At 48.8% G+C, this 16991-nt stretch overlaps 1 protein-coding gene across 1 annotated transcript in view; it reads right to left on the bottom strand.

Annotated features, from left to right (window-relative positions):
* Window positions 1-10080, bottom strand: part of SPRED2 (sprouty related EVH1 domain containing 2) — a 59346-nt gene extending 49266 nt beyond the window's left edge. The window contains exon 1 of the mRNA XM_064414929.1: window positions 9890-10080. Within this exon, the coding sequence (XP_064270999.1) occupies window positions 9890-9936 (47 nt within the window). The 5' untranslated portion in view covers window positions 9937-10080. The remainder of the gene's footprint in view (window positions 1-9889) is intronic.
* Window positions 10081-16991: the final 6911 nt, after the last annotated feature.

The following is a 16991-nucleotide window of genomic DNA, read 5'->3' as shown; positions in this document are numbered from 1 at the left end:
ACACCAACCACCATCTCCACATCCAAAAACTGGGAGACCCTAGCTACATCCTGGCCTCTGGGCACAAGGTTATTCCTAGGACACAGGAAGCCTGGGAGAGAAGCAAGATTTTTAATGTGCAAGCAGAGAAGTTGGGTGAAAACATCACAGTAAGGGAGGCACACATTTTAACATCATCCAGCCCAGCATCACACAAGATGGCCACATCAATCCCAGGATCAATAAAACTCTTTTGGAGTTCAATCCAAGGCATCAAAATAAGCCTATTTCTGTCTCCCCTGTATCTGCTGCCTGCTAAGCATTTCTACAGATACCACATTCCTATAATGATAACTTTGAGGTGGGAGAAGATCACCCTCCCCTATGTACTCATGAAGCCAAACAGATAAAATCCCTCACCTTCCTCCTGACTCTGCCCATCCACACAACTCTGCATTTGTAAGGATATTAACCAAAAATGGTCACCTATCCAGAGAGACAGACCTGGGAAGGTTCAGGACTTCTGGGTAAGGGAGACACAGACTTTGTTAACTGATAAAAGCACAAACAAACATGATGAACAGCTAAAAAAAGAAGAAAGGTTGATATTTATCATATAACTTGTTTTAGGAACTACTGTAAAAAGGCACATCACTGACCTGATAAGATCTTCCAAATCAGTGGAGTTTATGTATACATAGGCACAAGGGGAAAAGGTTTATTTGGACTTTAAGGTTCTTCCTGTAGGATGCAGTGTTTATAAAGGGTATTTCTAGAACTTCCTGACTGCATTTGTGAGATCGTGCTCTCTGTGTGCCTCCAGTTCCCTCTCCACACCAGCCTGCCCCTCTCATATTAATTTTTTTCATTTTATTTATTGTTTTTAACCCATCTGGTTAACTCTGCATTTCACTTCCTTCAATTAACAAGCAGCGGCTCATCTCCAGCACTGTTTAGTAATTTTCCAGCCATTCAATACACTCATGAAGTATTACTCTAACAAAATGCCAAATACTTGCACAGAAAAGAAAGAAGGAAATTTTTCCCTTAAGCAGCTCTAATGGCTTAATTGTACTGCAGCCTTTTATTCTTGCTTTTAAACACAGAAAACAAGCTCTGCACTCTCTTCTAGTTCAACTAAACAACTAAACACCAAGTGCCTTTTTAAAAACACAAGGTCATTCAAGCAATGCAAGCATGAGAATTACTATTTTATAAAACTCTGTACCACTTCCTCACTCTTTATCTTTATAGCCACCAAACTGCATACATACAACAACATGTAAAGCAATGATGGGCTGCAACCAGTTTAACACCTCCCATGCCAGGTTTCAGTCAAAGATGAATCACATTGGCAGCATTATAAATCTCTAGTAATAAAGTTTTTGCTGCAATTTCACCAGTATTTAAAATAAAAAGCCTACCACTGAAGTATCAGTGCCTTTTCCATAATTTATAAACACAGACACTTTAAATACATGGAGCATAACAAGCTCCTGAAATACAGAGATTTACACTGAGGTCTAACAGAGGTGTCTGCACCCTGGCCCTCCATTGCCACCAAAGCAAGCAGAGCTTTCAAAACAACTTCAAAAATAAAAATAAAAACTTTAAAAAGAAATCAGCACTAAGGAATCAGACACCTTGGTTTTTAGGAAATGTGATCATGTAAGGTGGCTGCATTGTTGAAATTGTGGAGAAGGCAGGTCTAGATCTGGCCCCCACCTTCAGCAACATGCTCTTCCATGCAGCTCCTTCACAGCCAATCTGCTAGCAGAGGAGGGTGAATTTCTCATCTCATCAACATCAAGACCCATTGCATGGGGTACCTAAAGCAAAATTAGGCATTTATCACCCCACTGAACCACTGGACTTCTGACCTCAAACCCTCACCCACACAGTACAGACAAACCAGAGAGGTGCAAAGATCCAAGCATCACAGTAATCACACAAATAAATGAAACAAAAGTAAGTAATTGAACAAAAACTAAGCTACACATCTATAAACCTCCAAGCATGCTTTAAATTAACCCAGGAATGTTTTTCAGATCTCTACATAGTTTTTAAGAATGAGACAGTTTGTAAATAATTGCAACCCCAGAGCCAGATCCCCACAGCAGTACTGACTGTACTCGCCAGTTCTACTGATGCCTTTCAGCAGCTCTTTTATGGCATCCCTTGGATCACAGGAAAACAAAAGAAATAGCTCTCCAGTACTAGAACGTGGACACTTTTCCCCTTCACAGCCCTCCAGGTTTTACGAAGATGGATGTGGCGATGAGCTGCCCAGAACGCCGACTGCTACCAAGGCACGATCCCAGCTATTCACCCGCCCCCCACCTCGTTCTGCCCCAACCTGAGGCAAAGCACACGCTTCCCTCTGTGCTGCAACTTGAAGCATTAGTTAGCAGCCTTCTCTCAGCTCCAGGGCATACCTTTCCACTTGTAAAACCAGGTGAACAGCCAGCATGCCTTCCAAGCACTTGGAAGCCCAGGTGGGAGTGTTTGGACATGTCAGCGAAGAAATGCAGCGAGTGGAGGTAAGCTGAGCTCTCTGCTTTTAGTGAGGGGGGTGAACATGGTGGGTATTTTTTTGGGCAGCATCCCCCTCGAAACAGGGACCTGCTCAAGGTGTTATGGATTAGGAGTCATTACAGAAAAAGAAGTGCTGCCAATATTTGTTTCACCTCATGTATGTCCCCCAGAAAAATGCTCTCCACCACTAGGTATGGGAATGAATAAATAAATAAAAAGCATAAATGGTCTAGAGACTCAAACAAAAAAGGTAAATTACACAGGTGTGCTTTAGCTCAGATACTAATTGCTTCTAGTGGCATCAACTAATTCTAAATATGGACTTAATTCCTGTAAAACCACATCATTTAAGAAATGTCTTTCTGCAGGTGAGGGGAGGACCAGCAAGGAGCTGGTAGGTGAGCTGTGGTGCTGCAACAGGCTCCAGTGTTTAGGGAAGAAGTTTTGTGATTTCCCAGAGTGTTTTGAAACTCTGACTGCTGTACAAATGCCTTCAGTGTGTTTAAAGTATTGCAATGGAAACTAATCTCGCTCTCAACTACTCAGAGAGACAAGCAATGTTCTACACTTTAATGTACAGGAGAAAAGCAGCCACTTCCAGCTAGCAAGAAAAGAAGTAATGGGACTATCCAAACAGGATGTATGTATAATGCAGTTAAAAAAACCAACAACCTAAGTGTTTCCAGACCTCCTCGGGACTTGAGTGCATGTGCAGAACACGCTCCTGTCCTTGCATGGCAGCGCAGGTCCCTACAAGCCGGAAGATGTGTTTCCCATACACAGGATCAAAAGACACTATCAGGTTTTACAGCACATCTCCCAGCGCCGGTCTGGCAAAGAGCAGCAGCAGAGGTGGAGCAGTGACCAACTCAACCCCCCTATTAAAAAGGAGGGGGAAGTGGTTACTCTCAACAGGAGACAAACACTTCTGTTCCTGGGAGAGATGTACACAGGTAAGGAATCCTAATGTTACTTGTGAAAGCCTGTTTATCCTTCAAATAGTTCACTGAAGATACTAATTCTGGCTTGCATTTTTCCTCATTTCTGTAGTACCTGGGACAAAAAGCTCTAGCTAGCAAGGAAAAAGCTTCATCACCACCGCAGTCTTCAGGTCACAGAATGCTTTTGTCCGTGCCAGACACTGCTGTCCAAGTCTGCACTTTGGGCAACTCTGCAATCCCACTTTTGGAAACACCAGAAACTGGGAAATCAACTTCTATCATTAGGAAGTCCCTTAAACCCTCATTCCCATGCCTGCCAGTAAGAAGCTTCCTTCCTAGCTGGAATAGCCATCAGCAGTACTCAGCTGATAAGACTCGAGATCTCTCCTCTGATTACATGTAGGAGTTGGGAACAAAGGGGAGGGGGGGTGACAGGGACACAACAAGTCCCCAAAACGTAGTCCTTGAAGTGCAAGTTGCAAGCAAAGAAAGTCAAACAATAAAGTTATTCAAAGAGTGTAAGAACAAGCAGGCTAGAGACAAAAACAGTACTTTGGGTTAAAACTCACTTTAGACCTACTGCAACAGGTAGAACCTGTTGGCTGCCGGCAGAAAGGTCTCCAACAGCTTTGAAAGAAGGTTTTGTAATAGTGCTTTTGATAAAACACCTTACTTCAAGGTGAAGCATCTGCTTCTACTGCATGGGGTAGACAGTGTTGTACTCCACTGGGTGCATGTTATAAGGATGACCTTCCCCTGATGTAAGGAGTAAATACTGCCATGGGGGCTTGCCTGCAGCATGAGTAGTAGCAGTCCTGCTTCCAGACAAGAGTGACACATGAAGGAATAGAAATAAAATCGCAAGCAGCAAAACAATACCCTTGAGAGTGTGGAGAAAAGGAAATGGAGACAGAAAATGAGACGGAGTGAAGACATCCTCCTGGACTTTGAGATGATGTCCACCTGCCCCCACAACACTTGTCTGACATCAAGCTGGAGCAGAAAAAAGAGGTTTGGGAACATTTGCTGGTACCAGGACGGATGGTGATAAACCTCCTGGAACTGCTGTGCTGGTGGGCAGAAGTGCAGTAGTAGTGCATTGCTTTGCTATTCTTGCTGCATCAGCAGGGCTTGCCCCTCATCCCAGCTCCATCCTGCAGTCCCATGGCCTCCACTGATCCAGCAGTGGTTTTCCCTGCCTTGCAAGGAATCAAATCCTGAGAAACCACATGGGCAAACCCAGCCTTTGCTCCCAAGAGCTGATGCAAAATCCAAGGTGAGGGTCAGATGCAGAGAGAAGGCGGCCAGCACAGCCCAGCTGCATTTCTCTGCAGCTTGAGAGGGTCAGGTTTACAGCACTGAGCAAGCACCAGAAAAATAAATTATTAAAGGAAATCTGACAAGGAAAGGGGGTGGACGTGGGTAGAGAAACGGGAAGGAAGGAAAACTCAGAAGATCTTGGCAGAAAACCAATAGGTAAGAAAAGAAACAAAAAAAAAAAAAAAGGAAAAAGAAAAAAGAAATCATTATAAACCATCAGCTGCGTTTACCCATGGCCAAAGTGGAAAGAAATGGCCAGTGCAAGCAAGATACTGGGAGATGCTGTCCTGCTCTACTTGCAGCCAGGCTTGGAGCAGACCTCTCTTTCCAGTGCTGGGATTCATGTGACAACAGCTTTTTGCTTGCTTTTGGTAGTCTACAGAAATGGGGACCTGCTGCAGTTCCTATCTCCCGTCAATCAACTCCACAGTCTATCTGTGCCTTTTTTAGTCAACTGACCTTTTCTATTTTACTTCTTTTTTAAATTCTACACTGCTTTAGAAGCCTAAGTCCTACAAAAATCAAATGCTCCACTTAGCAAACAGGGCATATATCAAAAACACAGTCTCCAGAGCTGTACTTTTAGTTTCACTGATCTCTGTGCCCTCTCCACCCCTGCACAGCTCTTGCAAGAAAGATCACCTTTTGCTGTTACAAAGGGGGGAAAAAAAGGAAAAACAAAAAAGCCACATTTTTCAATGGATTTGTTGTAGGGAGCAGCTCCTAGGTCCATTCTGCTGGAGGGAAGGAAACTGAATTTATCGATTCCTCAAGTATGCCAGACCGTGTAAGAAAGAAAAATGAGGGACTGAAACCAATAGTTAAGTTGTGTCTCATTCCTGAGTTCCTATTTTCCAGCCTAGTCCCAAAGAAGGAGGACAACTACCATCATCTCCCTGCAATTTGGTGGCTGACAGGAAGCAATTTTGTGGTTTAAATCCAGCTAACAGCAAACCAAGCCCATGTTAAGAGCGAGCCTTGCCACACAACGCACTTTTGTTTGCAGCCTCAGGATTTAATTAAACAGGTAGATAAAACCTACCTTTTAACCCACGCTCCAGGGTGTGCCTCAGTGAGATAAAAAAACAGGCTGCAAAAACAGGTCAAAGATGATTCCAGTGCTGGTGCAGCATCTGCGCTGCACTCAAACATCATCCCACACTCCTCAACGAGGGGAGCTGCACCAAAAATCCTCACTTTCTGGCCCAAAGGCAGGTTGGTTGGTTTCTCCTTTTCAGTGCTGCATCTGGGTTATCCATGGGCTGCATGGGGTCACAGCAGGGTCTAATGTGCTGAGAAATTAAAAATCCAGCTCCCTTCCTCTTGTGGCAACCCTCTTCCCTTCCAGTTGTCTGACCCAACAGCCTCTCCACACATCTTCCACCTACAATTTCTTTTCAAGGCATTTCCAAAACAGAAGTAGAAAGATTAGAAAGGACAAATCCCTTCATTTTTTCCCTCCTCTTCTTCATCTGACAGATCTATTATTCCCTTATAAACAACAACTTCTCCCAGAGACTGAACAAAGCAGCTACTTACATGTCATATTTTAAACAGGCATGTTTTCAGGCCAAGAAATAAACAGTTATATTTTGGCAATCCTTCACTTCCTGTCCTATTTGCGAGCGATAATGTCATAACACACAGTGTGTCCCATGCCTTCCTCCCTGGCTGAAACTTGCAGCAAAATAATTTAGCTGAATGAGCTGCCTTTAATACCTACAAAAAAAAAATCATCAGAATGGGGCATAAATGTAGTGAAAATGAAGGGGGGGGCAAATAATTTTTTTCAGCACAAAGGGCAAACTGCAATACTGATGGATTCAGTATTCAGAGCACACATTGCTGGTGTCTGCTCAGATGTGAAGGGAAATGAGATTTTTGGACGGGCAAAAGAACCAGCAAGAGCAAGTCTAATTTTCTTTCCTTAGACTGGAAAAACACATCCGTGTGATCTCACAGCACACTGCGCTGTCCCGGACACCACCACAGCAACCCTACACATATGCCACTTAACCCAGCTTGTTAAAAACCTCCGGGGGACCAGTCCCACTTGCAAACACTTGGCAGGAGCGCTCCCAGCTCACTGGAATAAATCAGGCGTGTGCTGGAGCGGCGGGGACACTCCCGGGACACAGCCCGGCCAGGACATCGCGGCTCCATCCCAAGCAGCGCAAGGCTGCGGACCAACACTTCCTCGTTCTCTGACCTTTTCCATTTAATTACTTCCTGTGACTTTCTTGGAACCATGCATCGGAACGAGCAGGCGGCAGCCTCCGGGCATAACCGAATCACTGTAAGGGTTCAGCTCCATTCTCCTCCTCACAGGAGGAAAAGCCACGGGCAGCCCATCCAGGATGGCTGGGGAGAGGGTCGCCCACAGCCGCCCATCCTCAGGGTGCGGCGCTGCCCGAAATCCCCCAGCGCTCAGGTCCAGCACCGCAGCCTCTGATTTATGACCTGGCATCCCATTCTGCCCCCAGCCTGCAACGTGCGAGGCAGCACGGGCTGAGCGAGGGGCAAGGAGGGAAGCAGAAATAAAGGCTGAGATGCAGAAAGAGGCGCTCGCTTGGCAATGACAAACTGACCTCTAAGTATCGATCCGGAATGGTGCAGTTCTGAAGGGACCGATGAGTTTCCAGCATCCTAAGTCCTGTTTGTTTCCCTTCCAGCTTTTGTAAATTACCTCAAAGCGCTAAGTGTAATTGAGCTGTTCTCAAGAAACTACTAAAAAAGAGAGGCAAAAAGAAGGGGGGGGACACCTTTGTTATTTACTTGAAGAGGGTTATTTTAAAAGGCATCCTGACAGTGGTCCCTTTTTTTGTAATCTGGCTGTTAACATTTGCTCACAGTGCACTCAGTGAAACAAGAATAGCTATGCAAATTAAAGCCAGATATCTAGGGCAAATAGCGCGCTATACTACCATTGTTCTGACAGCTTGAGAAAACTTATCAGGAGAGCCTGTCCTTATTTCTTTTAACACCATATATATTGGAGGAAAAAAAAAATCAAATCACTTCACCCACCACCGAAATGAAAAAACAACCCATGAGTCACCGACTTCAGCAACGCTATCAATCAATGCAAGGCTGGAAGCGAGGAGCTTACAGAGGAAACCGTGGCTTACCTGAAACACCTCGCCGTGCCCTACAAAGCCAAGGCCGGCACTAAACCCTGGCAGCCCAACCACGGCCTCCAGGAGACCAGCCTGGGATGTGCACTGAGGCAAGGACCCCGAGGCATCACTGACCCCGAAAGGCAACACATCCAGGCCACAACAGAAAAAGCTTTCAGTGGCCCGGGAATGGGTTGGGTACCAGCTCCCTGTGGTCACCAGCACTCCCAAGCTCCAAGGGACCAAAGCACACAGTGCTGCTGGCTTCACAGGAGAGGTGGCATGATCCAAGAGCTCCCACACACATGAAAACCATTAGCTGAAACCTCTGTCAGCATGGCAGTGCAGCAGCACACGGAAGAATTCACTCCCAAAACAAACTGCAGCCTACAGTCAGGGGTAAAAAATCCCCCACCTAAGTGCTCGTGTTTTACACCAGCATTCACCTCTGCACCGAGCCCTGCAGGAAAACACATTTGGAGCAGTATTTTGCCTCAAGATGAAGGTTGGTGAGCGCCAGATTTTTGCCTGCTGTATTGGGTTAGGTTTGACCCCGTGTTCTCATACCCAGAGACAGGGACCCAATTCTCTTCTTGTCCAATTTACAAAGTTTAAAAAAAAAACCCAAACAAACCAAATGAAGAACCAGATTTTTTATTGGAGATGAGTTGGCCACATTTTTCCACCCTGTCAGGTCATGGCAATCTGCATGCAACTACTTCTTTTTTGGCTGGTTTTTTTTTTTTGGTTGGTTTTTTCGCTTGTTTTGGTTTTTTTTTTGTTGTTGTTGTTGCAAGAACCTTACCAACTTCAAAATAACCACGATTTTAGAAGCTACATACAAACACATATTTATAGTCTCTTCATTAAGAGCTGCCAAAATAACAATTCCTCTCCACACACACATCTGGGGCAGAAGCCATTTCCTTCACCACTCACATTTCTCCAGTAAATCACCCTAAAACACGTTTACCACGATGAAGGTGCAAGCGTGGCACATGCCACCGATTATGATTTTTCTCGGACCTCAAAACCGAGCCAAAAAGTTGCACAATTTTGACGCTTCTTTATAAGCCCTGCAAGGAGTCGTTTTAAAGCACGGTACATCCTATGGCGCTTGGCACCGACCCAGTCCTGCACGCCAGTGAGTCATTCCTCTTGACTGTCAAAACCCCGAAGGAGATAGCCAGGAACAGCCCTTGGGCCAGCACGGCGTGAAAGAGCCCTTCCTGCCATTCCGCTGCAGTAGCTTCGGGTTTTATTTTGGGGAAGAAAGCATTAAAAAAAAAGGGAAAAGGGCACCGTCGGGCATTTTGAAAGCCTCGGCGCGGCCTCTCGGGGGGTTTATCAGCGGGGAGGCGGCGGGAGGGCTGCGGAGCGGGGGTGGGCGGCGGGGGGTGACGGTGAATGGGGAGGCCGCCGGTGACCGGGTTTATGAATGCGGCGTCATGTGACGGCGGCGGCGGCCGCCCTCCTATTCACAAAACGGCGGCGGCCGGGGCGGGGATCCGCGACGTCGTGTGTCCCCCCCCAGCTCCGCTCCCCGACTCCCCCAGGCCCGGGGCTGCGCGGCGGGGGCGCGCACCGCTCCCCCCTCCCATCCCCGCCGCTTCCGCCTCCCACCGCCCCCGCCGGGCGCCCCGAGCCCCTCGGCCGGGGCGGGGAGCGGCGGCGGCGCGGGGCTGCGCCCCCTCCCTGCGGTGCCCCGGGGCCCCGCACCCCGGCGGGGCCGCGCCGCCCTCCCGGGGGTTTTTATGAATGAAAGGGCCGTATGCAAATGAGCGCGGCCCGGGGGGAGCGCGAAATGGCGGATGCGCGGGCGGGCGGCGCGCACACGAACGCGCGTGTCCGCGTCCCTCTGTCCGCCCGCGGCCGGTCCGTCTGTCCCTCAGTGCACGGGGCATGGGGATGAGCGACCCGCACCGGTTCCCGCCGGGGCAACAAAGACTGTCCCCTGTTCGTGCCCCCCAGCCGCCCGCCGCCCCCGGCCCCGCTCACTCGTCAGGGTAGGCTTCCTCGGTCATCTTCTCCCCGTCTAGGCTCATCCCTCGCCGCGGGCGGCCGGGCTGCGCCTCCGCATCTTCCCGAGCTTCACATGGCGAGGGAGGCCGCGCCGCGGCGGGCCGGGGCTGGCGGCCGCGCCGGGCCCGACGGCGCGGGAGCGCGGGCGGCGGCGGGGGGGGGAGAAGGGGGGACTACGGCCGCGCTCGTCGCCGGGCGGCGGCGGCCGGGGGCGGAGGAGGAGAGGCGGCGGTCAGCGCGCCGCGGGGGCGCGGCGGGGCGCGGCGGCGGCGGCGGCGGCGCGGGGTCCGGGCCCGGGGGAGCGGCGCAGCGCCCGGGGGCAGGCGGCGGCGCCGGGCCAGCCCCATGGCCGCGATCACGCCATGGCGGGGCGCCGCGGGGGGCGGCGGAGCGGGCAGGGAGGGAGGGAGCGGGGAGCCCCGGCAGGAAGCGGCGGCGCTGCCGCGGCCGCCGGGAGCGGGCAGGGCAGCGCCGGACCCGGGCGGGAGGAGGGAAAGGAGGAGGGAGGGAGGGAGCCGCAGCGGCGGCGGCGGGGAAGGAGGAGACGCGGCCGGCAGTGGCGCCGCCCCGGCCCTGCCCCCCGAGCCCCCGCGGCGCAGCGCAGCGCCCGGGGTGCGGTCCCGCCGCGTTCGCCTCCGCCCGCTGGCGCCGCCCCCCGCGCCGCAGCCCCCGCGCCCCGCCCGGCGCTGCTCTCGGCCCGGCCGGAGCGACGGGGCCCGCCCGGCTGCGGCTCGTGCCGTACGGCCCAGCCCGGCTCGGCCCAGCGGGTCCGGGTTCAGCCTCACCCGGCCCCGCTTAGCCCTGCGCAGCCGGACTCAGCAAGACCTGGCTCAGCCCTGCCAGGCCGCGCTTAAAATCACAGAATCGATTAGGTTGGAAAAGTCCTCTGAGATCATCGAGTCCAACCTGTGACCGAGCAGCGGGTCAGTCACACCGTGGCACTGAGTGCCACGTCCAGTCTTCCCTGAAACACCTCTGGGGGCAGTGACTCCACCACGTCCCTGGGCAGACCATTCCAATGTCTAACGACCCATTCTGTGAAGAAATTCCTCCTAATGTCCAACCTGAAACTCTCCTGGTGCACCATAAGAGTGTGTCTTCTTGTCCTGTCAGTGGCTGACTTGGAGAAGAGGCCAACCCCAGCCTTGCCAGATGCTCCTTTCAGGTAGTTGTAGAGAGTGATAAGGTCACCCCGAGCCGCCTTTTCTCAGTCTGAACAACCCCATCTCCCTCAGCCGCTGCTCATGGGACTTGTGCTCCAGGCCCTTCATCAACTTGGCTGCCCTTTTCTGGACCTCTTGGTTCACCTAAACCTGACCTCCCAGCCTGGCTGGGTTCTGCCCAGCCTGGCTCAGCTTGGTTCGGTTTGTCCCAGGGCAGCCTGGCTTGGTGCAGCTCCTCATAGTGGCTGATGAGACCCATAAGAAGCGTTTCCACCGTGATGCCGTGTGCCCAGTGAGTGGTCTGGAAGCTGGTCAGGAGAAGAAGCCCAGGGAACTAATTTTGCCCCCCCCAGCAGCATGTCCCGGGGTTCAGGTGTTGATTTCTCACTATCCTTGTGTTCTTCCCACCTCACTTTGCCCTTTAGGAGAGCTCAAATCACCCCCTGGAGCCACATTCAGAATTGCTGTGGGGGGCATGCTGGTAACATCGTACAGCTTTTCTCGTAGGTCAGTTCAAATGTTTTTTGCTGCAAGGAACAGTGCCATAACTGTAAACACTCTACCAACTTGTGTTGTGTTCATAGCTGCACCATGACATCTGCCCTCAGGACTTGCTTGGTCCACAGAGAAGAGGTAACAGGAGCTGACTATAGAAAAGATAGTTTGGCCCATGAAGTTAAGTAACTAGCTGTGAGTTTTGGTTTTGCTTTCCTCATCAGGTCCTCTGTGTTTGGGCAATCCTGGGAGAAGAAATGTGTCTGAACCACCTAAGCACATCACCTTGCCCTCCAGCTTTTCCAGGCCCCTCCACTGCAGCATCCCTTTCCCACTGCAGGTAGGGAGATGTGCCATCTCTGCTCTCACTACGTTGGGATATTCAGTCTCGTTATGGCTGCAGTTCCTAAGGGAGTCATATACTGATTTAACTTTCAAGTCTAGTCTATGGGATTTAGTCTTGAACAGGCCTTCAGATTTTGTTGTGGAAATTGTGTTTCTGCTCTGTTGGGTTTCAGTTTCTAAGTGCTGTAAATTTTCTTTTCAGGAACAGAAGTGGAAACTCGGAGAGAAACCTGTGGACTGCTAGTAATGAGATGGAGGCAAGAGCTGATGAAAGCTTTGAAGTCTTCTCCTCAGGGAGAAGCAGCGTGTCCTTTGGAGGTGGTACCAGAATCTGCAGCTTTGTGGCACAATATTTCGTTCCTGTCACAGCTAGAGGTTTGGCCATCACACCAGATAATGTGTGAGAGTACAAGCCTGCTGTCCTCCCTTTGTCAGACTGTGGGTGCTCTTTTGGCAATGCTGCCTATCCCCTCCACCTCCTTCCCACCCTTTCCTTTGCAAAGCCCAGTTTGTCACCCCCTTGGCTGTGCTAATGCATCCCTCACTGAGGAGTGACACTGCTGGATCTGCTAAATGCTCCCAGCTAATAATACCCCCCAATATCTCTTTCTTTTGGAAAGTTATTCAAGGATGCAGCTTGCAGAATGGCATGATAAACATCTTGGCAAAGCTGAGCTGGCAGCAAAAGGAAGTGTCAGGGCAGGAGTAAGCGGTTGGGGGCAAGGAAATGGCAGGAACGTCTTCAGCTGCTGTACAATAAAAGACCAGATGTAATGATTTGACACAGTTCCACCCATCCTATGTCTTTTTTTTCCCCCCAAAGGATGCTGAGATTGCACAGACCTCTAACATCCTCAAAAGTCTTTCATGCCAAAAATTTCTGTGATTAGCAGGAACATTGATGTGCCTGAAGTGAGGAGCGTGGCATTTAGCAGTTGGTTACTACAGAAGCAGAATATGGGGAGAGTTATAGCCCTGTGAAAAACCCAGGGCACTATCATGTAATTAAAAGGCCATTATAATGGTTATACCTCTGAGGTGGACTGGGTATTAATCACTGTCTGATTAATACTTGAGAGCTTGTCTATGTGATCTGGATGTATTTTTATGTGCTTATGTTGTGTGTGCACATATTTACCCCTATGGTAAGAAGCAAATGTGTCTGAGGCTTGGAAGCTGAAGTTTTACTTGATCTAGCTTGAGTCATTTCCTGTGGATTTGCAAGATCTCTTATTTGATCTCTGCTTTCACTGTCCTGCCGGTTTGCAAGCTGCTAAGCGATTTATTCTCTTAATGATTTCTCTCCCTCACTGCGCAACCCTCTTACTATTACTTTCACTGAAGTATTGAATTTATTTTTCTAATATTCAGGTTACTGTGCTGGTTCTTGTAAGTAGCGTGTTGGAGCTGACTGACTTTTCTGAATGAAAAGGCTCTCTCTCAGAGGTGTGATTTCTGTTTGTGCGTTGTGGTGTTTGTACACAGAGCTTCTGCTCAGACACAGAGTAGCGCTTCCCTGTGATGCGATCGTTAAGGTACCTAGAATTAATTAGCCTTTGGTGGCAGAGCTTCAAGGCAGCAGCTCCTGCATACTAACGATTTGCCTGCTATGACTGTCCTGTGTTTTGTATTCAAAAGAAACATTTATTTTGCAGAGTAATACTTTAGCTGTTGCAGAGAACCTTGTTTCTGCTTGGGTTGGAATAAACTTCCCTGAGTGCTGTTACACCTTTAGCTAGCACTTATTTAGTGTGAGAACCACTGGAATTTGAAGTGTCAAAGTTCAGGATGGCATTTACTGCAGGCTTGCAATGTAGCCTCCTGCCTTCACTTACTCTCACTTGTAAAGCCTTTCAGCCTTTGAGCTGAAATCTTCCACACTGTTGATTTAGGAACCTAATTATGAATGTTGGTACCCTGTTGACTGTGCTGAATTCAATGATTTTTCCAGTGACTCACTTGGTGACTTTGAATGAGTGAGGAGTGGAAGTCAGCAGTCCTGAATCATGCCATCCTCCAGACAATTACCCCCCTCCCCAATAATTCTTCTGAGCAGCAATCATATTTTAAAAGCAATGATTACATCTGTATTTTTCCCCATCATAATTGCTCAGAATTTAAGAGCTACAAAAACAATCTGCAACATTTGAAGTCAGAGTAAAGTCTTTCAGGGCTGACACTTTTTGGGAGGTCACAGAGTTTGGAAATACAGAGGTTTTTTTTTTCATCAGGAGTGGGATTTTAGCATGTGGTTTGGAGAATTGTTGGGATCCTTTTTGGGCACCTGCCAGGGGAAGAGGATGTGGAGAGCTCCTTGCAGTCTTCCCAAGATGTCCTTTTGGAGGCTGGTAAGACCAGAGCAGGCAGGCAGAACGGCCCCTTGCTGCCAGATGAGCTGACTATCCCACTTCCCCATTTTTCTTCATTTTACAGGTTTTTGTAAACCTGTATTTTACTAGGACAGAAAGTTGAGGCCATCTCTGTGCTGTTGCCTGTATGGCTTTTCTGGACACCATGGGATCAGCTTGGGAAACAGCAGCAAATGTGCTGAGGGCTGGGAAGACATTGACCAGTGCACACAGTCAGGCATGAGTCATGCCTATGGGACAAATCTGGTGTCATTCGTAGCTGTGTTCCTCAAACCTCGTGCTCTCCTTCATCCTCTCTCAAAATAAAAGCAAAGTTTATTGAAATGGGGAGATGGTGAGGAAAAGCAGTATTTTCAAAACCCTTGCTTTCCTACTGGGCACTCTGTTGCCCTCTTAATATTCAGCAGTAAGTGATTTATAGCCCCCCTGACATGGTGGTTTTGTGTTTCCTTTGTGTGCATAACTTCCTTTTGATATAAAGGGACGATAACAAACCTAAATTGTAGTCTCACAAGCACATGGCACTTTGTCTTTGTGGTGCAGATAGCAGGAAAATGCTCTAATCTTGAGTTCAACACTTCAGCCTACCCACCCCCAAATTCCACGCTGGTGAGAGGGTGGCATTAGCAGGTTTAGTGAGAGCAGTGTTGGTGGGGGTGATTCTTTCACACATAGTGGTGCAGGATGATGGTTTTGGGAGTGCCACTGGAGTCAAGTCCATGATATGGACTCAACAAGAGATGGGTGCACAGCTGCTTCTTGAACTTTTTTGCATACCTTTTTGTGCTGAATGCTTGGAAGGAAAAACTGCTACAAAACCTTCACTTTCTGCTGCCAGTTCTGCAGTGGTGCTTTGCTCCTGTGCGTTCACAACTCAGCATGCCCTGGCCCATCAAACTGAAAAATAAGTGTGCAGGACCTTTGCAAGTGTCACTGCAACCTCAGGATTAGTCCTAAAGCCAGGCTACTTTTGGCATGAGGGAAGGGCTGCTCTTCTCTCAAGATGCCTTTCCACCCTTGAGAGGTTTCTGCATTTTTGATACAGCTGTTTCCAGGGCCTCATGAGAACTGAACAAACAGATGCCAAATAATCTGGTTTTACTTCAGGGAGCACAAAAGCGGATGGATCTTAGAAAAACACTGGAGTTGTGCACACCTTTTCCTCCCCTCCTTGGGGGTCATTTGAATCAGGTTTGAACCTTTAAGTGCATTTCAGAAAGTTGCCTTCTGATAGCCAAACTTCACTTGGGTGTTCCTCCCTTTTCTCACAGCTATTGTGAGACCATCCCCTCTGAACACCCACGTTCCCTTTATTGCGAAGCTCTTTGATCAGCCTCAGCAGATGACATGATGAACAGTTGACTGACTACTTTGGCAAAACCAGTTTTTGTGGCTTGACCTCCTTTTCGCACACGGTGTCTTGCTGTGAGTACAGGGTCCTATTCAGTGTCTGAGTGGTTATAATTGCTGGTTTACCCAGTCTAGACCTGGTTGTGGGAGAAACCCCCGCACAGGTATCAATCAGGAAAGGCTTCTGGAGTTAAATTAAGCATTTGAAATATGGAAATGCTGACATGGCTGGGTGAGATGTTTGATGGTACACAGGGGAAATGAGTTGTATATACCCTGGCTGTATCCTCATTTACTCAGCCCTTGGCTTCAGGGCTACTCAGTGACACTGACCCACTCAGTCCTTTGCAGATGCTGGGCCATATTTAATTTCAAAGGGTGCCAGTCCACCCTCTTCTTCAGGCAGATATTTTCCCTTGTGTCAACATCCTCATAACAACTCCAGCTAGGCAAATATAGCACATGCCTTATGAGTGTCCTGGAAGGACTCAGAGGTGGAGAGTTAGAGCTAAAGAAGTCTCATGGTTAACCCCATGCACCACTGAATAGCTTTGGGATAAGTCGCAGCACATGATGAAGAAGCTGGGAGGAGAGTTTAATGGTCCTGCAGAGAACACCTCCTTAGACAGCCACCCTCCAAGATGTTCCCAAGGATTCCCATGGAAAATAATCCTGCGCTCCTTTTATGTTCTGGTACTCACACACATATTATGCTTCCCTGCCAGTTCTAAGGAGAAAAGTGATTAGTCACTTCACACAAAATCCTTTGGGGACTGTACATATACTCCAGTATGGATGCCAGCTCCATCTAGAAGGGAATGAAGACTCACAGCTCTGCTCTTTGTGTGGTTGTTAAGAGAAGCTGCTATTTGCAGGTACTGGATGCAAGGCCTTCCAGGTGCCCACTGCCAGCTGCATCCCCAGCAGTGTTTGCAGCCAGGCTTAACAAAGCCCAGAAATGCAAGACCAGCTTATGAGAGCTTCACATCTACAAGACCAAAAGCACAAGCTTGATCCTGCTCACAGATCTCCCTTTTTTAAGACAGTAGACTCTCCAGTCTCTTAGAGGAAATAAGAGACTGGATAACCAGTCTCTTTTTTCCAGCTGGTTATTGCTGGATGCCTGTTCTGACCTTAAAAGCTGAAAGTAAAAACAATCCAAGATATGGGGCATGCTGAAGTGGCAGCTGAAGGGCTTTTTTTGTTCCTTCTGCAGTTAATGCCATCATGCTAAAATTGCATGCGGGTGGGAGTGGGGGTTAATTTAAGGTTTAGTGTGACCAAGAAGAATTATTTAGAAAATAGCAAATGGACAGCATTCTGAAAAATGAGCTTCACTTCCCTAACCAGGAGTAC

This window comes from Passer domesticus, chromosome 3 (genome assembly GCF_036417665.1).
Source record: "Passer domesticus isolate bPasDom1 chromosome 3, bPasDom1.hap1, whole genome shotgun sequence".
In the NCBI taxonomy this organism is placed as follows: Eukaryota; Metazoa; Chordata; class Aves; order Passeriformes; family Passeridae; genus Passer; species Passer domesticus.
Note: the sequence above shows the minus strand (reverse complement) of the source record. Positions and strands in the feature narration are given on the sequence as shown.